This window comes from Corvus cornix, chromosome 4A (assembly GCF_000738735.6).
Source record: "Corvus cornix cornix isolate S_Up_H32 chromosome 4A, ASM73873v5, whole genome shotgun sequence".
In the NCBI taxonomy this organism is placed as follows: Eukaryota; Metazoa; Chordata; class Aves; order Passeriformes; family Corvidae; genus Corvus; species Corvus cornix.
Genome location: NC_047058.1, coordinates 4347675 through 4374824, shown reverse-complemented (window position 1 = coordinate 4374824; position 27150 = coordinate 4347675). Strand labels below are relative to the sequence as shown.

The 27150-nt window shown below is 49.1% G+C and overlaps 1 protein-coding gene across 3 annotated transcripts in view; it reads right to left on the bottom strand.

Annotated features, from left to right (window-relative positions):
- The window catches only part of PCDH19 (protocadherin 19), a 58479-nt gene that overhangs the window by 10964 nt on the left and 20365 nt on the right, over positions 1 to 27150 (bottom strand). The window contains exons 3-4 of one of the 3 annotated variants that reach the window (XM_039571987.1): positions 20552 to 20610; positions 16976 to 17148 (exon numbers count right to left, since the gene is read on the bottom strand). In XM_039571987.1, coding sequence (XP_039427921.1) covers positions 16976 to 17148; positions 20552 to 20610 — 232 coding nt within the window. Of the gene's footprint in view, positions 1 to 16975; positions 17149 to 20551; positions 20611 to 22850; positions 25535 to 27150 lie in introns of those variants that run through there. The other 2 variants (XM_020584769.2, XM_039571989.1) reach the window with 2 other exon arrangements.

Here is a 27150-nt window from a genome sequence, read left to right as displayed (position 1 = left end):
TCGTTCCCAGCTGCTGCAGACACAGACAGCTCCCAGGAAATGCTGAGGACTCCCATGGATTTACACCAGCCAAGAGCTGGCCCATTCACCTCTTCCCCTGCTCTGTATTGCCATTAATAACTCCCTCTCTTCTGCAGAACTGTCCCTGTTTTATCAAAGAGGACTGAGGACAGACAGAGCTGGGTGCCTGGGTGCTGCACGCCAGAGGGGAAGGACAGACTTGATGCGAAGGATTTCCTCTGGGGATGCTGATGCCTTTGGGATGAGAAGCAGGCTATGGGAAGGAAGGTGATCACCAGAAGGAGGAGGAGCTGGTGTGTGGGTATGCCATGCACTACAGCAGAGTCAGACCCAGAAGGTATTATGGGCTGGAATGCAATTTAATGCTGGCTGCTCCCCTTTATCCAGGACCGCAGGCCAATCCCCACTTCATTCACAAGGAAAAATTAATTCCATTACAGAAGGCCAGCAGAACACACCATTTAAACTCCAATTAATCCTTTTCTTAAGTGGTCCGTGGAGCTCGTGCTGGCCCCTGAACGGCGGGGATTTCACCTCCGAAACTCCACTACTCATGCCTCCCTCCACCCAGGGCTCATTAGCATCCTAACTGATCTGGGATGCAGGATCCAGCCCTGCGAGAGGAGAGCACTCTGGGCTCTGATGGACCTCCTCCATCTCGAGCCACCACGGCTCCACAACTGCTCAGCACCGCTCCTGTTAATGCTGATGGCAGCTCCTGCACCGCCTGCACGGTGCAGAATACAACCCTCGACTTCATTACTGGAATTCAATTTCATTAGCACTGGATACAGAGGGATTGTCCTAAATACACTCTTTCTTATACTTTTTTCATGTTAATGCAACCATTTGAGTATATTATACCCTGCAGAGATGGAAACATTTCTAGTCTGTTTAAACACATTTCCCACAATTGGGAGCAAAACTTTGTCTCCGTTTATGCTTCTGACACCAGCTGCCTTCCGTTTAATGGGACTTTAGTCGCTAAAACAAATTAATCCAAAGGTTGCTGTTCTCTGCTATTGTCACAGACGAAGCAAATTCACATATGCTGTCAGGGTAACGCGGGACCAGCCAGGCAGCCGCATTCCAATGGCAGCAATAAATCGAATTACTACTCTGTCCTATTCAAAATTAGGCATCGGTCAGAAAATGGCAACTCAGTGATTCTGATAAAAATCCAACCGAACAGAAATTACAGTTGGGGGAGATAAGAAGCAATGCCTGGATGTCTGTACTGGGCCAGCTCCTGGCCCAGCGCCTGTTGGAGCAGCATCCCTGCCCTCTCCTCGGGGGGGCTCATGGTTAATGTCTTACTTAACCAGCACCTCCCTCAGCCAGGACAAAACAGAACAACCCATCCTGACCCTCTTCCCACAGGGATGCAAAGGCCAGGGTGCTGCAGGGATGCTGCCTGCCCCCTCCTCCTGCCACCCGCCCAGCACAGCTGCCCCTTCCCTGCGAGGTTTCTGGTGGCTCCACACAACAAGTGAGAAATAAAAGAGCTGAGGTTATAAACGCTGATACATAATTTACTCCTATTATCAAGATTAAACACATCTTTGCATGCTTAGCATAAAACAACTGCCTTTCCCCAGATTTCTCAAGGACATGCACAAACTTCATTATTATCTAAATAATCAAAAGAGTATTTCAATAGAATATTTAACTGTCTGCCTACTGGAAACTCACAGCCTTAATCTAACACTGATCCTCTGTTGTCCTTCATGTAAATATTGTTGGGACGTCAGCCAAAGCCTAGGGAAGTGAGCTTCATCTTGGTGGATGGGAATCTCTCGTGTCAGATACAGTCAGCCTGACTAATGAGACCTACAGCTTGCCAAAACCTACAGCCTTGCTGTCTGTTCCAGCCATTGAACGCGCTCAGAAACCCAGTGGCACCAGCCCAGCAGTCTACAGATCCCAATCAACTATCAATAGCTTAAGTGTAAGTGATTGTGTATGAAGTACGAGCCAAATGTGTTTCCTCTTTCAGTTTTAGGACCTCCAGTATTGTTATTGCACCAGTAATGCTTGCACGGAATTAATCATAGACGTACCCACAAGGCAAAACATTATGAGAAGCTCTTTGTACTTTCTAAAAGTGTGCAGCTCTGAAGAGTGGAGGGAGCTGGAAGGCTTCCCAGCACAATGGGGCGTTCCCCATTGTCAAGAGAGAGCTAGGGAATTTTTCGCCTTTTCTTAAGAAACCGTAATGTTGGTTGCTGGCCATCTCTCATCATGACATTGACCTCTCATGCCTCCACCCTGGAGCTCAGCATTATCCCCTCCCTGGTGCGCTACTTTAAGTCTTTTTCAGATGAACATGGGGGTTTTTCCATGCTGGTGGATCTTTACTCTGAAGTACAGGGATGTACCACAATGAGATGTTTGCCTAGGGCAGTGGGCGCATCAGAAAATCCTACAGGGATCTGGGACAGCCACAGGGACAGGTCTTCAAAAGCTGCTCTACATTGTCCGGCACCCAGGAGTGCCTGACACAGCACCATGACTCACAGGGACACTCCTGCTCTCTCTGCATGGCCACGGAGCTACAGTGAGGGCTCAAAGCAGGCTCCAGCTCCACACCAACGAGGGATAATGGCAATGCCAGGGAAATGCCAGCTGTAGGTTACACTGGCCCCCGGGCCAACAGAAGAGATGACAGAATTGCCAAAGTCTGGGAATCTGGTCCATTTAATTAGATGAAACTTTGTTCTGACAATTAGATTAACCTTCGTTAATCCAGAGGGCAGATAAACATGCACATAAAATTACTATAAGGTCAATAGTTAAATCTAAAACCTCATTATAAGCTTGGGGAAACCACATTACCTGTGAGTCACAAACAAGCACAATTCCAGCAATCCAGTTGGGGTCCCATCTTGTCCCACCCCATCCCATTCTGTTGCCCCACAACCATGGGGTCAACGAGTCCTGCAGTATGTCTGGGGTTGTTAACAACCCCACAGGGAGATGGCTGAACAAGAAGAATGGAAAATGAAAGTATTTTCATGCACAGGCACTGCAAGGAAAGCAGTCGGCTCCACAGCTCCAGCCCTCCCGGCCAAGTTGCTGCCAACCCATGGGCACCTGGGCAGTGGTTCTGAGTCCTGCACGAGGGGCTGCACAGCACGCTGGGATCCTCCCACACATCCCTTACTGCGGCTCCAGTGCAGAGGTGGAAGGCCCCTGCTCCCCAGGACGGGCTGCTCCAGCGCTGCTGGAGCACAGCAGGCTCTGCCCCAGCCTCTGCCGGCGCTGACTCCAAGGATTTCTGGTTTCCCGAGGCACATTCCTGCAGCACTGCCCCGAGGTCAGGCCAGATTGTGTTGGCTCCTGGCCCTGGTACATGGCGCTGTCAGCTAAATTGCACCACAGCATTGTTGCTCCCAGTGATGGTGTGAGAGACAGACAGAGCCCAGCTGGATTTTCAAAACCTAGGCACTTTGCGACACTGACAGGCAAGAAAAAAACAACCACCAACCCACAACCCTCTTAGTCTGAGCAGGTTTTATCTGGAAATACCCAAAGCTAGTCAGTACAAGACCCCACAAAGTCATTCCTCCTGAACCACCTTCCTGACCAAACCTTTTAAGTGTCACTGGGAAATAAAGAGCGATAGGTACCAGCCCCAGCCGGCATTACCTGATTACTCTAGTCCCCACCGCATCCTCAACACCACCCTTCTTCAAAGGGATAAAGCAAGGCTGAAATGACTGATGTAATTGGTGCTTTCACATAGAGTTAGCACGAGAAGAGTCAAGTTCATTACACTGGAGTTCAGCACGGGGCTGCAGCCGCAGAGAGGACGCAGCCGGTGCTGGGGCTGAGCCGCCGGCCGGGCTCCTGTTCCACAGAGATGCACCACAAGCGAGTGGGTTCAACCCAAACGTGCCCCTCTGCAATGGAATCAGCCTGATTTTCCCTGAGCACGAGACAGGGGATGCAGAGGGAAGGCAGGCAGCACGGTCCTGCAGCAATTCCACTGGAGCCTCTCTACAGGGATCCACCCTGGCTGTCTGCGGCGCACGGATGTAATGCTGCCTCTCTGCCACTGCACGCTCGCCTCATTGCTAAAACACTTACACATGCAGCATGCATTAGAATTAAAAAACCATTAAACCTCGGAAAGGAAAAACTTTGACAGGATGCGTAATATACTAAGTATAATTAATTAAATTGGATGAGGCACTGGGGGACGAGAGAAGAGAGGATGGAGACTGTTCTTGGAAAAGGGATGGTAATGCACTAATGTTCAGTGTGTGCCATTAAGAGCCAGGCTTGGAAGAGGCAAGGATGAGAGACGGGGGCTTCGAGAGAGGCACCAGCCAGTTGGGCACCTCGGATGAACAGCAAAAAAGGTGATAGCACAAAATGTGGCCAATTAGAGCCCTAAAAAATTATAATGAGGGTGGAAAAGGCACCTGAGAGATGGAAAAGCAGAAATGGCAGCAGGTTGCTAAACAGCAGTGCTCTACCAGTGACAGCCTCCTCCAGAGAGCTGCTCCCACCCACCCCACCAGGGCACAGACACCAGACCACCTTCACCGACCAGCTCCAGGCTCCTTGGGGCGGGCACAGGCAAGAGGGGATTCATCCTGGAAAGCATCTGGCTCTCTGTGGGATTATTCTTCAGCTATTTGTAACTCCAGGTGCAGTTCCCCAGCGTGGGTAGCACCCTGCTGCATCCATCCATCGCCTCAGCAGCGCCTGAGGTGGGTGGGAAGCATCAACCAAAGACGGGGCCAGGGTGGGAGCATCAAAGGCAGCCCCAGTCAGCACAGCAGGCACAACATGATGAGACATGCACAGTCTGGCTGTTCAGCAGGACAAAGTTTTAACAGGCTTAACAACAGCATCAGCACTGATCATTAGGCAATTACAACTGCTGAAAGTTGACAAAGCACCAGGACCAAATGAATTATCTCCCCAAATCCTGCAGGCAGGAGCACAGAAAAGAGAAAAGTCATTGTCAACAGCTTCTGATAGCTCACTGGGTGCAGAGCAGTAACTAAAAACTAAAAGGCTGTTCATTTACTTGCTGTTTTGAGAGATGAAAGGGAAAGAGCAGGAAATGAGATCCTCAAAAATATTCTCATCACTCAGAGAGTGGTGGGAGGGAAGGTCCTGGAAACACTGATACAGCCAGGATTGCTCAGCGCCTGGGGACATCTGATTCAGAGGAAGGGACTGCGTGTGTTTGGAAGGAGAAGGCAGATTTTGGCTGGGGGAGTTCACTCCTGAATCATCCCCAGAGTTACTTGCTCAGTTCTGCACATTCCTCCACAGCTAAGGGGACAGTCATGAGCTCTTCCTGAGGATGTGCCAGAACCCACTGCTCCAGGGATCTGCAGAGCTTAATCCATGCAGGACCACGGTGACTCGCTGCCCTGCTCCCTTGCAAAGCAGGGGAAGCTCAGCCCTGTCACGCTGCACTTCTCAAGCACAGCCCTTCACTTTGAGTGACTAGGCATGCTTTTCCGAAAAACATGCAAATGTGATTTAAAGACTCTAAGTGATACAGAATATATCACATCCCTTGGGAACCTGTTCCAGGGGGTAATTATTCTAATTCCTAAAATCATGCATCTCATTTGCAGCTGGAATTTTCCAAGGCAAACCTCCATCTCCCAAGGCTCTGTCTTGTTCACTGAATTAGGGAGATGCTCAGCAGCAGAGATCTCCTCTTCCCTCAGTCACTTCTGAACACAGGCTTAGATGACCGATGCCTCAAGTAAGGTTCAGAGCACGTCCCCCAGGGATGCCATCTCTCTCAGGTCCTATTTCAAGCCCAATGGTCGCAGCTGAAAGAATCCTGCTGGATTCAAAAGGCTTTGAGTGAGGTCCTAAATCTCCAGACACATGTTTGGAGGGTGAAAGCCAATCTGTTCAGCTATACCCAGAAGCTCCTGAACAGTCTCCAGAAAGCCAGGGGACATGTTTGCACTGACAAGGCCTCTCCTCTCCATCTGCTTGCCATAGCTTGGTGGTCCCTGCAAGGCAAGGCTGCCCAAAGAAGGGATTGTGTGGATTTTTACAGTGAATTAATTTCACATATCCACCTCGAAACAATGGAGGAAGACTGACAAAGGAGAGGTCAGGCAATGAGGGAATTGCAGGTAGAATTGTTAATTTTAATTACTTGTCTTCATTAAGGTGAGGTTTCTGGATCCTACACTGATGACTAATGGTTCAAAATATTTGCATGAGTGAATATACTTCCACTAAACGGTGGAACAGACACAGAATTTTCTTTGGATTTTACAGGGGCTTTTCCACCACATGATGAAGAGAATTCCCAGAACCCAGCAGCATACCGGAGGGGAGCAATCCGTAGGTGCAAGATAAACATTTTTAGCAGGCACAGAAGTGCCCAGAAAAAGCACAACAAGGTGGAAGTAAGTGACAAACGAGGTAAAACATGGGTTATACCTGAGCTGTTTGTGTCTCCTTGGCACTTGAAGGAGTTGCAATACAAGCATCAGGGCTACCTGTGCTCCTGACAGCACTGAAAGGAAACAAAAGTTTGGAACAAGCCAAACACGTTCAATTTGCCTGAATAATTTAGGCTGCTGAGTTATCATGTGCTTCATGGCCTGTCATCGAGAAAAGCTGTACTGCACAGGAAAGGTCTGTAAATCAATGCATCTGAGGGACCAAAAAAGCACTGCCTGTCAGAACAGATGTGGGAGGTGCAAGTCACCCGGGGAGCGCTGCGAGGCAGCACTTGGCATTCCTGGGCTCCAGGGGTGGCCCCGTGGGAGCCTGCCACAGGACACACGGCGGGACATCCAGAACACACGGCTCCCACTGAAATGTGCTGGTGAGCAGCAGTGTCAGTGGCACAAATAACAAATAAAGGGGCTGCACGAGAGCCAGAAGGGACTTTTGACAAGGGCATGGAGTCATAGGGCAGGGGGGAATAGCTTTAGACTCACAGGTTGAGATAAGACATTAGGAATTAATTCTGTACTGTGAGGGGGGTGAGACACTGGCACAGGTTGCCCAGAGAAGCTGAGGGTGCCTCACTCCTGGAAGTGTTCAAGGCCAGGCTGGATGGGGCTCTGAGAAATCTGGGATAGTGGAAGGTGTCCCTGCCCATTGTAGGGGTGTTGGAAGTAGATGATCCTTAATGTCCCTTCCAACACAAACCCTTCTGTGATTATGAAGGTGATGGACTGGTAAACACAGAGAGCAAAAAACAAATCAAAGTCCAGTATATACACAGTAACCTTCCAGGACACACCTGAGTATGCCAGACCCTCATCAAATGTATTTATACCCTCCAATAATGCAGCTGCTGCTCCCAAAAAACACTCTCTCTCTGACTGTTCCTGAATTACTACTACGCACAGTTATAACTTCAGGTTTCTAGCCAAATTCCTCTTCCCACACAAGAGCTGCCCCTTTATAACTTCTCAGCAAGCTGTGCCTAATTCAGGATCGCAGGTAGTTGAGTTGAGAAAGCTCCTCTCCCAGGGCAAACCCGGGGGCTCCTCGCCTGGCTCGGGAGCCCTTCGCCTACTGAAGCAGCTGACTGGGATCGTGCCCGAGCAGACGAGGCAGCGCCGTGTGCTGAACTCGCACCAGCTCCTCCTCTGCCTCATGTCTTTAGTGAAGCCGACACTTCCAAAGCAGTCAGAGGAAATCAAGAGCTTGACCTATATTGGTTTGCAAGAGATGAGGACACCCACCTCCCTTGGCTTCTCACAAGAATTTCCAACCAACGCTCTTCACTCTTTCATTTTTCACATAAAACAGAGCAGGAACAGCCACAAAACCTGCTCTCTCTCCAGCACGCACCCAGCAGAGCCAAGTCTTCTCCCTAGGAAGTGCCAGAAGCTCCTCGCCTTTCACCCCCACCAGCTGCAGGTCCCCAGCACCCCACAGGACGTGGCAGCCCGTGCCCCTGGCTGGAGGGACCCTCCCGTGACCGTCCCCACACTCCAGCTGTGTGCCAGGGCGGCTCCGCGGCGCTTCCCCCGGATGCAAGGTAGCATCTGTGGTGAAATCTCACCAAATGATCCAAGATAGTTTTCTCCAGCTGGGACTGATTGAATATAGCCTGGGCACCGGATGATGTGGGAAATCAGTCGTAGCAGAGCACAAATTGCATGCATAGAGGTAATTACTGCAGCACAAGGTTGGTAGCACCACTACCCACATGACAGTGTATCTCAGCAATTTTCATTTCCTATTGCTTCAATTCAGAGAGGGGGTTTTTCATCTTTTTTTTTCTTTTTTTTTTTTTTTTCTGTGGTTCAATTTACTCCTTTTCCTGCAGGGACTAATGCTAACCCAGGATTTCTTTGGGATACAGCTCTGGTTTCACTACAGCCAGACATTCCACATACCCAGATGTCCCCCTGTTTATGACACCCAGACCTTGAGCCCGACCCATCTCGACCCGCCTCCACTGCCCTGCCCCAGGTGTGACTGTCACTGCCCGAAGGTGAGGTGACACAGCAGTGACCTCCTGCCACCAGCTGCCATGTGCCAGCACCCCCAGCCAGCTGTGGATGTTGGTAATGAAACACAACGTGCTGGTAGCTAATGAAGCTGGTTACAAACCAAGTCGTTCTTCACACTTGAAAAAGGGTGAAAATGCAATAAAGAAAATGGAACAAAAAGGGGTTTCTGCTGAAAAATAAAAACACTAGGAGAGCTAATGCTGAGAGTGGGGAGGCTGATCACTACCATTACAGACACTCAGCAAAAATAGGGGCCACATTATGTGTACTCTGATTATACACATCGTGACTAACACAGATCTATAATACACTTGCTATAAAGAACTTATTTTCCAAACAGACACAGGGGTTAAATGCAGGATGGAAGGGGAAATGACTGCGCAAAGGCAACACACACCCAGCCAGAGCCTGGCCCGGCCCACGCTCCTGCTCCCCAGCCCACCTGCTCCCTGCGTACCTGTGAGCACCAGGAGGAAAGGCTGCCAAACTTCTTAATAATTCTGTGACCCATTTAAAAATATCTACTCTTACATTCATATATGCTGTATGAGAAATAAAATATAGCACTCACGAGTTTTGAGTGGCAGCACTTCCCTCAAGACAGATAAAAGCTGCGAGTTCTCTTTGCTGCTTGGTGCCAATTATTACAGAGTTTTGACTTATATATTATTACATAGATCATTTAGTAAAACAACCTACATACAAACCCAGTGGTGTGTCTCCCTTCAGCAGCTTCCTGCAGGAACTGGAGCAGTTCAGACACTCACCCATATCACCATATTTCAGAGACGGGTGGGCTCCTTCCCCTGCACCCAGGGGAGACACAGTCCCTGCCCTACAGCTCTCCGCAGCATGCAGCCTAATTAACAGAGGTCCAAACGATTTGTCATTATTGCGCATATCAGCATTAACTGCACCACGTTTTGGAGGGAAAAACAACAGGCACCTGACTTGTGGAGGCCCTCTGGAGATGCTGGTCCACACCAGAACGCCACAGGCTGCTGGGCACGTGTCCTGGTGCCACAGCAGGCTCCCACCTGTGGCACCCACCCTGCCCAGGAGGCCGCCCCGAGCCTGCCGTGCGCCCGCGCCCGCAGAGCCGGGGGTCACCGCGCTGCTTGTGGTGATTATTCCTTTAATAAAGGGCCCTGTATTTTCCAGCGGCTGCAAAATTGATGCGGGTTGCCATGGTAAGCACACACTTTCCCATTTAGCAGAATAATAGGCAGCTTTGTATAATTCACTGATTTCAGATGATTTCGCACCCCAAGCGCAAGTCGCTCAAGTTACGTAAGTCACCTGTTGTTTAGTCAATCTGGCAATTTTAATTAGAATAAATTTTTATGATTCCTCTTTGCAACACTTAGAGCAGCTCTGCCACCAGAATGCCGAGATGTCTGTAAATTATATGGGCCCCAATCACACCTTTTTTTGCTGTTTTAATTACAGTAACATTGCAGCATTAATCATGCAAGCCTCTGTTAAACAAGTAACAGCCATCCTCCATCATAATTAAAAAGAAAGGCCAAGCAAACAGGAGCTCTGGAGTTTCCCATATTTTCTCTGAAAATTATATTTTAACTTAAGAGTTTCACAAACACTAGTTTTATTTGGCTCTAATCAGTGTTGTGAAGGGAACACCGAAAGGTTAATAAGAGATGGTTAGTTTGTAATGCAAGTTTCCCGGTGCCAGCCCCAGCAGTTCAGTCTGTTTTCAGAGTCATTAACGATGTAGATTGATTACAGGAGGAGATTGGGAAGTGCTGGCCTGCTGTGTTAGCAGAAGGTTTGGTTTTATTCATATACCTTCCCTACTGTAAAATCTGATGGCCATTACCTTGACCACTTTGCCAGTCTTAACTGCTGTGAGAAGGAAAGTGTTAAAGGTTTCCTTAGAAGTTACTGGCAAAGGGGAAAAAGAGGCCATGTGAGCCTTTTTTTGACTTGTTTATAAGGCAAAAGGAAGCTGCAAGCTTGACTGAACTGTTTATTTATCTTAAAATATCTTGAAATCCAAGTATTGGGTAGTGGTTTTGGAAAAGGTTGCTTTGGAAGAGCCAGGGTTAGAACCGCCCCATCCCTCAGCTGAAGCCTGAGACAAAGATCTTCTCTGCAAAGGTTCTGCTTGGGCTGGAGTTTAGGAACAGTTAACTAAACCAAGCACAAATAGAAGCTAAAATTCTCTAATCAGAAATACCTCTTCTTCATATCTCCTATAAATTGCTCTCCAGTCACCCAGCAAAAATATGGCTAAGCAGTGACTGAATTTGACAAAATCTCATTAAAAAGTACAATAAAACAGTAGAAACTCTCCAAATTTCTGGGCTGATCATTCATCCATTACAAACCTACACAACGAGGCATGGATTCAAGTTTTAATTTTCCTCTCCAAGTTGCCAAAATGTTCACATCTGGTGAGTTTTCTCTGTGCTTAGGGGGAAAAAACTTGAGGATCTAAAGGTTATAACTCCCGTGACCCTGAATGGAGTAACTTCAGTGATGAAGTCTCTGAGAGAGCTATCTTTGAAGGAACTTGAAAACGGAAGGAAGGGTGCCAGGAATGTGGGATATAGGATAATGCTTCTTATGCAAACAAAGGAGGTTGCACATCTGTTTGTTATTTCGTTCTGCTGTTACAAAGAGGCATTGGCCTCACTTACTGCTACAGAGATGACTTCAGTGTCACCCCTGCCCCCCATCACCTCCCCGCAAGGACTTCTCCAAGCTGTGCTCAGTGTTACTGAGAAACTGAGGGAGAGCAGCACGAGGGATCTGTCCGTGCCAACCAGCACGTCCACGCATGGGTTATGACACCTTCTGGAGTGACCACTGCCCTGCTCTGCACTGATGTGGCGTGGAGCTGAAGGGAGCTGAGCCCAAAGGCAGGGCCGCCTGTCCCTCTGCCCGGCTCTGCCTGTCCACATCACCCTCTGAAGAAGGAGCTGATCATCACGCTCCTGGCAATGATAAGGGTCATCCTTATAAGGATGATAAGGGATCATCACGCTCCTGGCAATGATAAGGGTCATCTGAAGAGAGGCTCATTAGACTGAGCAGGACAGACTTTTTCCCAGTTACATTCGATGGTCTAACAAAAGATATTACTCCCCTCCACAATCCCAGTTCGGCAACGTCAGCAGGAGCTTGGGGAGGATGGAGAGAACATGGACAAAAGCATCAGTAACCTCCAGACAGAGCTCAACACGCAATCATTTAGAAGTGTGGGAATCACAAGACAATCAACTCCTCTTCCCAAAGACCAGCTTACCCACTCATCAGAAAAATCCTTCTCTGGGCTTTCAAAGTACCGTGAGAAGCTGATTGCTCCCTCCACGCTGGCCACTGCAGGAGCACACTGAGCTCACTGTGGCTGCTTTACCAGAGAGCTGTGCAATAATACAGAAATCAGAGGAGCTGTAGTAATTGACACTGCCCTATAAAGAAAGCTTACAGCATTTATCCATCTTAAGGGATGTGCTGTCACTCACGTATGAATGCTATACTTTATGTCTTGTGCTGCATATATGAATACAAGAAAGTAGGCACTTTTATTAATTTGTAGAAACTTCCAGAGAAATGCAGCCTCCAAAGCCCTAGAACTTGTCACTTAGGTCTTCAGGTACCTGCAGCTCTACAGAAAGGCTTTTCTGCAGAGTAAAAGGGGGTTGTAGGTAGAACGACTGCTGGAAATCAGCTCAAAAACATCAACAGTTTCTAATACCTGTGTTTGCCTCCAGTTAATACCATTAGTCATGTTCTCAATTCACAACTGAAATACACCCAGATACTATGGAGATGAGCATAAGAACCAATTGGAATACTCTAGGTAAAACCTGATCCCCTAAATGATGATACATCTGAATAATTTGGAATGCAACCAGCGAGAGAAGTTCCAGTGAACATCATGGGCCCATTTCTCCTTTACATCCAAATCTTACTTCTATACTGTGTGACAGTATAAAGAAGACTTAACATAACTATTTAAATATAACCCATTTCTATTCAAAGAACCCTTCATCTTGCTGGAGTTTATGGGACTCAGACACAGCTAAATCTCCCCTGTGAGCAAAGTTACACAGATGTGGAAATGTATGCGGGATCAGGTCTTTCCAGATGACATTTCACGTGAACCTTTACTGCTGATCTGGCACCAGAAAAGTGGAAGTGATGCTTTTAGAAGCAATTCTCTGTAGAGATCCATTACTGACATTGCTTAAATCTCATTTTGATTTTAAAGCTTTTTCACTATTTTATGGCTGTGGTGACTATTTCTAACACTGCCATTTTTATGATTAGTGTGTGCTTATTATTTTCGTATTTTCTATTTTTATTTTTATCTTAAACAGCGAATCACTGCTTCATTGGACCAATGATTTTCTTTCTACAATTGATGGTTAAAATACTGGCCAGCACTGGGAATTAAGATAAGTGTGAAATCTGTCGCTTCTAACATTAAAAACTTATATTTGAAATACTGCCTTTCTGATTTCTATGCTGGAAAGAGCTCCTATGACTTACAGAGTACGAGAATGGCTCTCGCTCAAGGCAAGGTGAAAAAGGCAGTAGAATACATTTAAGCAAATCTAGGTGCTGGTGCACATCCACACAAAGAAAACAAGCCAAACCTGCACAAACACTATGTTTGGAAGAGGGCAAAGGGATTTAAAGAAAAAAGCACCAGTATGAGCAAAACCAAGGGAGGAATAACTACCTGAATCACAAAACAGAGTACCTAGCCTCAAAGATGCTAATTCAGGTCCTGAGGGATCTAATCAACCTCTTTGTTGAAGTAAAGATAAAACTTTTTGACAGCAAACGCTTTCTGATAAAATGGAATTTTCAATTACCCTGTGAAACATCTGGTCCGTGCTGCCATTTCCCGGGAAAACCACCACCACAGTCTGCAGTGTTGGGAAACATTTCACGCTGAGATCTCCCCGTGTTGCTGGGAGGAACAGGTGTCAGGAGCTTCAAACCCGCAATGTCTCCATCCCCCACACCGTCCACAGGGGCGATGCGCCGGTGGGTCCCTGCCCGGCAGCACCACACGCTCCAGCTCCTCCTGGAAAGCAGGGTTTCCTCCAGTGCTGGACTTCGAGTCACAGGATATGGAGAAAATCCACCACATCTTGCAGCGAAATAGGCCAAGACACGAAGAGGACCCCAGGATTTACCCCCGTCCTCCAGCAGACTGCTCCAGCCATCCCAAAACATCGCTGAGATCCAAGAGCCGCTGAAAACACCCCTCTCTCAAACAAATCCGTTTGGAAGTTCAGCTGAGGACGTCGTTAGGAAGAGAGTACAGATAAACTTCCAGCAGCGCTTTACACCTCCACAGATAAACAAACAATTAAACGGCAGCCAGGCAATCGTGGAAAGTGGAACGGCACCAGTGCCCGCCTTCCGCTGCATCCCATTTGGTGTCAATTAGCAAGGGAAGGAAAACAATCCTGGGCGATAATGAACTCCAAATTGGGTACATATTAGAGCAATTAAAGCCATCTTTTCATCAGATGAATTTATAATCAATAATTAAGATCCTGAGGTAAAGAGGGACTGGGCAGAAGTCCTGCTCCCAAAATACGCAATGTGGCTGAGCTCCAGGCAGTATTTCTGATGACCTGCTGCTACCCACTAACGCTCAACACTCCCCATGCTATGGTTTGCCATTTTTCTAGAAATCTAGGTCATTTCCAAAGGAGGAGAAAGGGCTCCTGCCAGCAGGACTGGCAGCTGGTGTCACTCCCACCCAAGAGTGGCACCAGGAAATTGAAACACCAGCAGCTCCCTGGGGCTTCCACACCCAAGTACTCAGCACTGGTGCCAGCTCACACACTGGTTTAAGAAGCCAAAGGAGCTTGGACCCATCCAAGCCTACCTCCCCCTGCAGGAAATCTAGCATCTCAGTAGGCAAAGACTGGCCAGACAGGTCCACACTGACCACCCTGAGCCACCACAGAGGGATCATTCTCTGCTACCCAGCTACCAGGATTTCTGCCAACCAGAGTCTGCCTTTGGCAGATCCTGGGTTACCCACTGAGCAGGTAAAGACTAACAAATTATTGGGATAAAGTCTGAGAGCTGGCCACTCGTGAAGGACTCGTGGTGTCACCAGTTGAGGTCCAAGACCAGCAGAGACTGGCCACGGGAGAACCACGCCAGGCTCCCAGACAGGAGATCATTACCATCAACAAGCAAACTCTGACGACAAGTCCCCCACCCCATTTCTCTGGATTACATGAGAGGCAGTTTGGGCAGGGACAACAAGCAAAAGCAAAGCATAGGTACATGAGCTGCCAGGCTGCTCTTCAGACAAGGACTGTGTGTTTGGAGCAGTAGTCAGCCAACAGTCCTGCATACCCTGTCACTGAATTTCTTGTGTTTCCCCCCCACCCTGCCACTCTGCCCCAAAATCCACTAAAAATTACCAAGCCAAAACGATCACTTTAATCATGTGGGAACTGCTGTTATCACTATCACCTCAGCATTTTGATTTTCCTGATTACTTTCTGCAGTACCTGTTTCACAAACCAGCTCAGGCAACACTCTCTTTAACCTTTTATCCAGCTTCTGTGACAGTAACCACTAACTTCCCCACCTGTGCTGCTCCTCTCCTTGCTCTACCAACACCCCGATAACCTCACAGGGTTACCCCAAGCTCTTCCACACGAGACAGTGGGGGCCCCACAGGACAAGAGAGCTGATTGTGGCACACCTGCCTGCAGGTGCAGCTGGATGGCACTGCAGCACTGGCATGCTGCTTTCCTCCCAGAAATAAACCAGACCCAGGAGCACCAACCCCCTTGGCCACAGCAGGAACAGGAGACAGACAGGTTGCTTTCAGAAGTCACCTTCTGGAAATACACTTGATTTTTGGGGTGTATTGTACACGCAGTGAGAAGTTCATGCTACAGTGGACTGAGCCATATTTACTTCCATCTGACTCCTCCGATGAGCTCTGCCTCCAGCTCAGCCTCTTTAACTTATTTGCATTGTTATCAGAGCCAGCACGCAGACTTATCAGGAATGTAATCCCTGTAAAACCCTATCTTCAGTCCATTGAGATTGGGTTTTTTGCTGAAGAAATGTGACAAAAAATTAACAGATGTTGCTCAGACCATTCACCAGGATGGGAATCAATTATGAACATTTTTGCTCCTGCAGTCATCCCTTACTACAAATGCATCTTAGGAAACCCTCTCCTGATCGAAATGAAAAAGCATTTCTTTGTAATGGAAGAATAATAAATGATAGCTATCAGCCTGCATTCTCTGACACGGTGCTGGTCCGCAGAGAATTAAACTGCCACTGTACAGTTATATAAATGTTTAATTTTTTTCATCTTTGGCCACAGTAGGGTTGTCTGGAAATACATTATCTCTGCGGATGCCATCCCTCTCCAATTAGTGTGGCTGGCAGCGTGGAATGTGTAGGTGACCTCTGTGTTCCCCTCCTCGTGGAGTCTTACAGGGTTAACTACGGCCATTTAACAGACTCTATCGAGAATTAATACAGCGATCAGATTCTCTCCAGAAAAATCCCACACTCGGAGGCGCAGATGGCAAGAACTCTCTCTCCCCCGTTTGACTCTTTTATGACAGCAAAACAAAGGCTTTTAATGATGTTTACCATGAATTGAATTAAACAGCTGAAGACCAGTTCATAATCACAACATTTTGTTTTCATATCCTTAAGTCTTTTAGCAGTGGGGCTTCCAGTTGAGCCTCAGCTACAGCTTATCTCAAGATATAGCCAAGTGCCCCGAGGCTCCCCTGCGCCAGAGCACCAAGCCGCACTCAGGCTCCTTAATTGAAAAAGACAGGATGTTTGCATAGGATGTTTGCATCCCTCAGACATTAAAAGCGACATTCATGCCCAAGTACAAATGACACTTGGGCTCAGCTGAACTCCTCTGACTTCCTTCCTCTAGCTAATACCGGTCTGATTCCAGAGCAGGGCTTCATCCCTGCACGTGGGGACGGTAAGAGCTGAAACCTGCCACCTATGCAGGAGAGAAGACTCAAACCCTCGCCCAGTGGCCTGAGCTAATCCCTCGTGGGATGCCTGACTAATTGCCTACATGCTCTGCTGACCTTTGAGACAAGTTGCCTGGACAGGGCCTGCATAGGAGCTCCGGAGCTGGGCCAGGAGCGCCAGGAAGGGCACACACACACCATCGGTGCTCCAGAGGGGAGCGTGGGCAGGGACCAGCCCTAATCCCAACACCCACTCGCTGTCAGGCAGACGCTCAGGGCCTTGGGTTTTCTGCCTGTGAGTAGAGGATAACCCCAACTGCTCACTTACCTGACAGGAGTGGCGTGAAGATTAATTTATATCAACGCAGCGCTCTGACGATGTACAGCATTATCCCCAGCGAGCACTGAGCATCCTCACTGCACACCCACCTGGGCAGCACCAGAGCCAGCAGATGGGGCATGCGGGGGGCAGTGGGCACCACTCAGGGTGCAGCAGTGGCTCACCTTGCTCAGGGCCCTGGGAGCCCATGGAGGGGACGCTGGTGTTCAGCACATCGTTGACGGCCGTGTCGCAGTAGAGGCCCCGCTGCACATCATGCTCGCTGTCTGTCTGGTCACTCTCCTCATGGCCACTGTCCTTCAGACTGTTCCCCTCCAAGTCCTTGAACGTGGAGCTGCTGGGGAAACACAGCTGTCACTTACTGGGTGGGACAAGGTGGCCCCCGACACCCCACGAGATGGGAGGTCCCTGCCCTCCACAGCACCCAGTGATACTGCCCAGCCACGGAGAGCTGGGGCAGGGAGCGTGGGGGGAATGCTCCCCGACTGGCACCTCTGCACCCCGAAACACAGCGTCCAGCCTGCACCACCCCACAGGCTGCTCCGGCCCATGGGTGTGGTGTCAGCCTGTGGGTACAGTCAGGCTGCCGTGGGTCTTGTGGAAGCTCAGAGCGAAGCACGATTTGAATTAAAATTTTTAAAAATATACTTTAAATGAGCTGCTTCTACAACTTGGCTCTCCCAAGTTGTATTACCTCATAATGAAGTTACACAAGATCTAAACCCCATTTTCTTAGGTTATAAGCCAAATCCTAATCACTTAAACCTTAAAAATAAAAGTCTTCCCAGAAACAGGAATTTCTTTTAATCATGATGATGCATTCTTATTTTTAAAAATAAACCAGTGATTCTGGGTCCAAGTTCATGCAGCTGTAAGGAAATCTGATATGCAGTCAAACATCCTTGAGAGCCCCTGCAAGCACAGCCACTGCTGGGAGGACCCAAGGACTGAGCTGCTGCCAGATTTCCCCCAAAGGGCTGAGCAGCCCCAACACCCCACAGAACGCAGCCCCCAGGCCAGAGGGATGGAAGAAGGACAGCTCCTATGAAGACAAGCTGAGAGAGCTGGGACTGTTCATCCTGGACAAAGCTCTGGGAAGACCTTAGAGCGCCTTTCAGTTCCTAAAGGGGACTTATAAAAAGGAGTAACTTTTTACATGGGCAAATAGTGATAGGACATACAAAAAAGAGGAGAGTGGCTTTTTACACAGACAGTGATAGGACAAGGGGGGATGGTTTTAAACTGAAAGATGAGAGATGAGACTTAGATATTAGAAAGAAATTCTTCCCTGTGAGGGTGGAGAGGCCCTGGCACAGGCTGCCCCTGGATCCCTGGAAGTGTTCCAGGCCAGGATGGACAGGGCTTGGAGCAACCTGGGATAGTGGAAGGTGTCCCTGCCCATGGCAGGGGGTTGGAACTGGATGATCTGTAAGGTCCCTTCCAACCCAAATCATTCTGTGATTCTATGAAGAGCTGCATTTCTGGCTGCATTTGGGACTCTTCTGCTACTCCCCAACACCCTGAGAGGGGCCATGCCCCAGGACACTGGGCTGCTGCAAGTGGCAGGGACACCTTGAGATGCACCTGCCCCATGTGGCACAGCCTGTGCTCCTTCCATGCCCAGCCTTGGCATGGGAAAGCTGTGCTCATTGGGAGGATCCACCTGCATCCACTTCTCCAAACTTTCTCACTGGTTGATCTGGTGTGAAACGTCAGTGAACGACACAGCCCTCAAAGCCCCAAAGAGCTGGAGATTTTCACTACTTTGAAAAGCCCTTTTGTGTCTCCAGGGAAACCAAGCAGACCACCTACCATCTGATGCTCTGCAAAAGCACATGAGGGGGGAGCTCTGAAATACATATAAATTGGTAAACCTTCAAACATCACCGTTTAAATAAAGATGTCCCTGTTGAAGCCACTGACTTTGATTCCAGGTGACATCAAAGTTTTCTAAGTTAAGAAAGCACTACAAATCTACAATTCATTTGTGCGTGTGTGGATGAGCGAGAGAGGCAGGCAGACAACACAGGAGAAGTACAAATAGATTAATTAAGTGCTGGATTTGAGAAGATTCACTCACCAAAGATAGTAGAGCTACAACATCTTCATAAAGGCAAAGGATGAAAATGATGCCACGGTATGTTACAGCAAATATTTTTTGTTCTCAGATGTCTGCACAGCATTCCTGGCACTCATTGTACTTAAGATACAAGACAAAGGTAGAAAGCAAGGGGAACCGCTGTCCTACACGGAGCTGCTGTTCATAATGTGCAGACAACCCATGTTACCAGGCATTTATCTTCCCCACAGTGAGCCAGACCATAATGCAGCAGCCACACGACATGTTTCCACGGCTGACACTTCTCTAAAGGATGGGCAGGTCTGGGGGAACCGGCAGCAGCAGCATTTCCCAAACAAAACAGCCTCGGAGTAAGCCCCGCCGCGGCAGGCGGGAGCGCTGTTTGCCTTTATCTTAGATGTGAATGAGGAAAGATTTAATAGATTTGGGGTTTTTTCAGTGTGCCTGAAGACCTCTGGCGAGGAGCAGCGTGGCACAGGCCAGCCAACTCTCACAGTCACATTAGCATCGTTAAACACCACGAGCCACGCAGGCAAATACACCTGCCCTTCGCTGCCTGAACCCTCACTGCTTAAACAATGCGCTCGCAGCTCCCTTACTGCTCAGGTTTTTAAGATGTAAACAAATGGGATCTCAGCCAGGCAGATAATTGGATATTTTTACTGCTCAGATCAGATCTCAACAGTTCAGGGCCAGCTTCTGCTCTCTGTAAAACCCTTGGTTCAGCGATGGCTTCTGCAGAGCCACCACGCACAGCCCCGCTGGGCACTGGCATGGGCGCAGGCACGGGCATGGTTTGCTCCCCACACACCTCGGCTGGGCCCTGGGGAGAGGAGGGACGTGGGCAAGGAGCTGCTGGCCGTGTCCTGCACCCTCATCCTGCACAGGGAGCTGGCCCTGCAGCCCTGCAGCTCCTGGTGAGCGGTATTGATCGTGCTGTGTCAGTGCCTTTCCCGGGAGGCAGCGGCAAGCCCGGCCTCCTGCCCCCGGGGCGATGCTCGCCTCTGGGCTAACACAGCCCAGTGGGGTTCAGCTGGGTAGCCCTGGCATGAAAGTGCCAGAGACATTCCCTCACCACTGCTAGGCTCTGAGGATTGCGGTATTTCACCCAAAGGGTTCAATTCCCCCAAGGGTAACTGCCAGGTTGCAGTTGAACTGATGATTCCTTTTTACCCACGGAAGAAATCAGCCTAGCAATGTGCTGTTTGCCTTGGTATTCAAACTGAAACAGTGAGCTAGAACAGTGAGCTGCATCCAACCCAATTACCTGCCCCCAAACAACTTGTTGGTTTTTTTTTAATTCTGCCCGCCTCACATGGCAGGGAGATCTCACCACCCAAATCTATCCTTTTATTCCTGTGCATTCAAATGGAATAAACTCTCAGAATTTGAAAGTTGTCAGGGTAACAGCACTCTACCTCACTTACTGCACCTTCCCAGCATGAAAAAGCCAAAGAGAAGGAAAAAAAGACTTTCCTTTATTGCAAACCATGAGCAATGGGACTTAATGGGAAGTAAGTACTGTTTTAAAATCAAATTATTACTCTTGAAAAGTTTTGCATAATAAAATAAGCAAGTAGTATATAATGCAGCATGGAAGAACATTAAACCCTTGGGAGTTGGCAGGGCCAAGCCAAGCCCTTCAAGCAAGCCTACGTACCTTTTTATTAAATGAGCTCTGCTGTTCACGTAGTTGGAATCAAAGGAGTAGTTTTCAGTCTGGAAGGAGGAGAAGAAAACGGAGATGGTTACAAGTCTGATTTCTCCATGACTGGGAAGAGTCAGGTTTGCAGGGCCAGGACGAAACCCCACAAGAGGGAAGGAGCACCCCATGATGGGACAGGCCCCTGTGAGCAGGACAGAGCCAGGAATGGAAAACTCCCGTACCTGTCAGTCTTTCCCCCAACTTTCACCAAAAAAGAGGCTGGCTGGTGACCACAGAACAATTTGCAGACAAGAAACAATGTGACTATGCTCTCTTACAAAACTAATTGCTTCTAATTCCCTGATGGACTCAGTTCTGTGTGTGTCAATTTGACTGAAAGTTCAAAAGGTATTTTTCTTATTAGTGTATAATTAACATGTTAAAATATTTATTGCATGGATATGTAAATGCCAGCAAGGTAATCCCCTGCCGGAGAATTGAATGCGGGCACTTTTCTTTGTTTTACATCATTTCATTTGCAGAGACAGTGGGCTCTGTTATTAATAAAAAAGCAAACAATGGGTGACATGCTTAAAAGTTAGAGGGGAGTAAAAGAAGGGGAGAAAAGTCAAAGGAGTTGTTACTTGCAAGCAAAACCCACTAACTCTCTCTGCAATTGAAACGCCGTCTTTTAGCCTCAGATTACACAGCCCCAGGGTTCTGGTGCTGCCAGCAGGTAAGGAACCACAAAAAAAGCAACCAGAAGGTAGGGGAGAGAGCAGGGAGAAAGCCACGAGACCATGGAGGGAGCCATCAGGGGGCACATGGCAGGAGCTGTGCAGTGGGATGCAGTGGCAGGTGCATGGTAGGATGTGATGGGAGGTGCATGGATAACCACAGTGGTGGAACATGGTGGGATCTGCACAGCCTGGCCGGGATCCTTCCTGCACTTCAGGGAGCCCTGAGGATGCCAGACCTTGTACAAGTCAGGCACCCCAGTCCACCTGTCCGTCCACCCAAAGTCCCCCCAGATCTGCAGGGATCCCACCTGGGCTCCCACCAGCACCATCCCTGGCCCTGGGGATGCTCCTTAAATCCTGAACAGCAGAAGGAGCAGTCTTTGCTCTGCTCCCCTTCCTCAAAACAGCAGCATCCTCCCACAACAGAACCGGGGACATCCACCTGCCCCACAGCCCTGTCCTGCCTCCTCTCTGCCACGCTCCTCCTCGCCCCAGCCCCGTGGTTGTTCTCCTTCCCAAAGCACCGCTCTGGGATACTATGGCCTGTTTTTATGGCAATTATGAACATGGTAAAAATAAATGCATGCATCTTTAATGTCTCAATAAATAAAGGAAAGCAGAGTCTGCTGCTAACGTAATCACAATGGCAGGATGCAGGGAGTGGGGCCACTGCAGCAGAGCCGAATGTGAAATCCAATCGTACCCCAGCCGAGGTTACACGGCTCTGCCAAGATAATAAAGCAGAGGCAGCATTGGTTAAGTGTAACCTTTTCTGAAATACAGCACAATATCTAATTTACCAAACAGGAACCTCCCAGAGAGGAACATGCGAGGAGCAGCGAGCCGGGGGAGTTGGCCTAGCACTCAGCACAGCTCGGTTATTACTTTCACACAGTAATTACTGCTGGAGAGTCACGCAGGAGATTTACTGCACAAACTACTGGTCCCTGCAGTTCCTGCATTCGCGGTCCTGCCGGACGACTTTGATGCTCAGAGCTCAGGAGCAAACACACACACGTATTTTCAAAGCACATGATACCCAAGAACCTAAATACCACAGAAAATACCTGATCCTGTGTTTATCCATCACTCCTGGGGCTGGAATCCCAAGGGGGTGGATGCCACCCCACAGCATCCCCCCCAAGCAGCCTCACAGCAGACCCCAAATGAGCTGAGAGAAGCCAAGCAATGGGGGGCAGAAGGGATTGCAGCCAGTTTTGGCACAATCCTTGCACAGGGGGGAGCCTCCTCTATCACCCAGCACTGGCAGACAGGGGAAGGGGCTCCCAGAAGCCCAGAGCCTCAGCTGGATCCATCCCTGCATCCCCAGCAGCAGGGAGACCCCCTGCACCCACCACCACCTCCATCATCTCCATCCCTGCATGTGCACAGTTCAGCCCCAGGAAAACCAGGAGAGGACCAGCTGGGTGAGGGGATGCAGACAGCCAATTTCAATACATACAGGTACACTGAAGAGCTTTAGAACACTCAGAGCATGGACACTGCATCGCCCAGGCTTCAGGGGCCAAGGAATACCCAAGGCCATCCACAGGGAAAGACTGACCAGTGCCACCAAAATCCCACAGGCTGAGGAGATGCCACACGTGCACCGCACCACAGCCCAGATACAGACCTGGCACCAAATCCTCCTCGGACCAACAGCATTGGGAGCTTTGCTGTTGATTTCAAACCAAAAACAAAGACCATATCCTGGCTCAACTCATTCACCGATGAGCAAATTCCCGGGATTTATGTTTGATGGACTGAAGTAACGTCCTTCCTGTGTACTCCCTGCTCCATGTGTCCCCCCTCCTCAGGACGCTCTGCACCACGCCACTGATGAAACCCCACATCCGCACGGAGAAGAGGGTTCCTGAGGGGCTGGACACAGCATCCGTTCCCAGGCTTCCAATTCCCCCACTGCTGGACACAGCACAAGTAATGATAATTACTTCCAGACTTCAGACAAAACAAGGAATGACACGGCCACAGGGATGGGAAATCCTCTTCCCTGGGTCTGTATCCTTGGAGGTGAGAGCTGCCTGTGCTGCCCACACTGGCACAAGGGTGGGCTGCCCATCCTTCCCGCACTGGCGCACTCCCTCCAGACGGGTTTCTTTACTTTGCCATGGGATTATCTGTCAAGGTTATCTCCATGCAGACTAGGGGATCAAAACAGAAAAATAAAAAAGAAATCAGATTTTTCATGGAGAAGGGCTGCTTTACAGCTTGCATTATTCAATCAAAGTTCACTTGATTTAATTCTAGTTCATCCTGCAAGGTGCAATCATTTACAAACAGAGGCAAAATGACGGGAAAGGAGAGTGTCTTCGACATGTCAACATTTTAATTGGGAAAGGATCCGCTCCCTCTCTTAATGAGACCCAAAGAACAAAGTCAAAGAACAAAAAAGAGGTAAAAGGTAAGGCTGGCTGGCACCGTTGAAAGTGTGCTCTTCATCAAGTGCATCACTGAGAGGCTGGCCCACATCTTCTTCATTATTTTGGCAAAAGCAAATGAACTGTCACTTTCTCACTAATCAGCATCGCTCCTGTAGAAATCAAAGGGGAGCCCAGCCCCAAGTCCAGCCTCTCCTTTCCGTGTTCAGAGCCAGGCGCAGCAAGGACCTCCCAAACATGCTGCCAGCTCCTGCTCGGTGTAATGCGAAGAAAGGATGTTCACACTTGTCACGCTCAGCCCCACAGCCTCTGTGCCATGAATAAACAGTGCATTCCAGACATCGGCAAACGCTGAATAACACCTTGCATAAAGTCTGTAGCCTCAGCCTGCTTTTCTCTTGGAGGAGAGAAACCCTGCTGTCCTCTGGGCTCAGGATTTGCTTTCCAGATGCAGACGTGTTGGTGTCAATGCCATCAAAAGGAGCCCTGGCTCGGCATACAACTTACCAGTGCCTAATTTGAAAAATGCTTTCAACCGCTGCCTTAGCAACACAAATATAAATATAACAACAGACACATTCCAAATCAAGCAATCAGGAGGGAAATATTAAACATTTTTTTTTCCCCCCTTGCGGTTACTTTTGGTTGAGGACTGCCAATTCCATTAAATTAAAAAAAAAAAGGATGTACAAACGTCAGTACAACTCTTCTTGACCTGGATATCGACGGGGTGACTTCCCCGACAGCAAAAGGTCTGTTAGCAACAGGGCACTGCTCTAACGACTGCTCACTCTCTGCCTTAGAAACAGAAATAAACTCTGGTGGATCTAAAGGCAGTTTAAGAGGAACTAATGCAAGTGCCAGCAGAAAGGTCAGCGGGCTGCAGCAACTCCGGGCACAACCAGCACCGCAGACTGCTGGAGAAATAGAGGATGCTGGCTGGGGTCAGTCCCCAGGGTGGGAGGGATGTGTCCTGGGCCATGCCAGCAGGCTGGGATCAGCACAGCCATGCCCCCGTAGCCTGCTCGCCTCAGGGCAGATGCCTGGCATCTGGTTCTTCATCACTCTTCCCTCTTTCCAGCTATTTCAGATGTGGGATTTTTTTCAAAGCAAACTCCACAGAGGTGAAAATCCAGCTTTCTGCACTGCATGTGGATCCAGGCTCTTGATAAAGGGTTTGATTCCTCAGTCCACACATCAGCCAGCCCCCAGCAAAGTCCATGGTTGTTCAGAGCTGGGCCCATCTCTCCCAACCCAAAGTGACAGGTATCCATCCATCCGCCAGCCTCTGCCTCGGAAGACGGCTCTGAAGCATCTCAACACAGGGTTTTTTGCCCTTCTTCTCACTTCAGGGTGAAAACATTTCTATCTTTCCACAAATTATTGTAAACCTGCTGCAACCTCCTGCCAAAGCATGTAGGGACCCTTCACAAACTCAGCTTCATAAAAATGACACATTTAGCGCCACTTTTTCAGGGTTATCCCTTGAGCCTTTTTTTTCCCCTACATGCCTCGTTAATAAAGCTTGCATGTCACCCTTTATTATTAAAAAACAAAGCGGACCTTTCTCCAAGGCTGCAATGTGCATCTCTCCTTTTGGGTGTCACAAAATCCTCCAGAAACATGCGACGGCTCCTCATCCTCTGCATCAAGCTGCACATCTCCACCTGGAGCACCAGCCTCCTGACTTTCCCTCTGTGCTGCAGGCGCCACTGGGGACCACAGAAATGGCAAATTGTTCCCAAAAATCCACTGTGCCTCCCTGGTGGGAAGGGTAGAGCTTGTAAGACCGCTTCTCCTGGTCCTTCTGTATCCTCAGTCCTGTTCTCCATGGGCCACTCAATCACAGGCTCCAGCATCTGCAATAGAACTGATGCTGCCTATTAGGAGATCTCACCAGCATTTAATTCTTATGGTTTGAATTATATTGTGGGTGACACAGAATTCATGCAAATTAAATAAGAACGCTCCAGCTGCACTTGGGCAACAGTGAAAATTTCCAAGTAGGGACCAGGTCAAATGAAGTACGCATCAGCAATGAGGAAAAGCCATTATCATTTAGCAAGCTGCTCATTTAGCCCATGGGAAATAGGGAAGCAGTCTGAGACTCCTTCCCACCAGGAGCAGGCGCAGTAGGAAACCCCACGGAACACCGGAATCGAGCCCCACGGCCCGAGAGGAACAGCCAGGCTCGTGCTGATGCTCTCACACCCAGCAACACGGCTGGTCCCCCTCTGCACACCGGCAGGAGACTCATCAGATCCAGCTCCGGGCTGGGAGCACATCACAAAGGACATCAGGAGAGATTTTCCCCCGTTGTGTGCGATGGCACATAATTAGCCCCATGCTATGGCCACTGACGAGGATGCTGCTGCCAGGACCTGTGACCAGGTGCAGAGCCTGACCCACTTGAGGAGCTCTGCTCCTCCTCTCCCTGCTCCCCACCAGCTCCACTCTGGCACTGATGGCACGTGCGGCATCCGCAGCCGCGCACGAGGGTCTGAGCAGCACCGCTGCGGAGACGCCAAACAGACCCCTATTCCCCAGATCCAACTATCCCATATCCGCACCTCCTGGCATGGGGGGTGTCAGAGGTTTGAGAGCAGCCGCAGCCCGAGGCTTTGGGTTAAGCAGCAGTGCAAACTCCACCCAAATAGCTACTGGGGTTGCCACCATGGGGGAGAATCAGCAAACGCTGACAGACACAGCGGGAAGAGCAATGCCCGCGTCACACCAAGGAACCCACCGCCCTCTCCCCTGGCAGCCAAGCTGTGCTGTGGCTCTGAGATCCCCCGCAGGGCCAGCGCCCTTGGAAAGGACCCATCTGGCCACTGGTGTCCATCAGTAGCTCCAGCCACTCCACGGGCACTGAAGCACAAGCCAAGGGAGGGGGCAGAGGACGCGCCTTTGTCAACAGCCCCAGGCAAGACAGAAGGAAAACAGGAAGCGATTCAGCTCCTAAGGAGCATTTAGGAGCCAGTCACCTGGAAGAGCTGAAAGGACCTGACCTCTGGCATCTCCCTCTGCAGCCATCTCCCCACACCCAGCTCACTGACAAAGCTTCTCATAGAGGAGACTGCAAGCTGTGAACTACCAACATAGCGTCTCTGGAAAAGTAAGTGCATTTAGCATCTGATATTGATGTTTTATAATTAGATGTAATACAGCAGATCATTTTCCTGCACTTGATCAATGAAACCAGGGTTGGGTTTGGGGTTAGGCTGTTTTGCAGACACTGATTGCTGCCTAAGCCTACTGGAGCAGTGCCTTGCTCGCTTCAGCAGGAACGAGCAGAGATGAGGATGTGCAAACACAGCATCCATTTAGATTTACTATCCCCGAAATATAAACAGAATATTTATTTCTGGCCTTTTAAGCAGTAATTCCAAATTTAATGAGGTACAAGGAACATTCCTCAGAGCCAGACACTATGGCTACTTAACACCACCAAGGCTCTAATTACTACTGCAGCTTA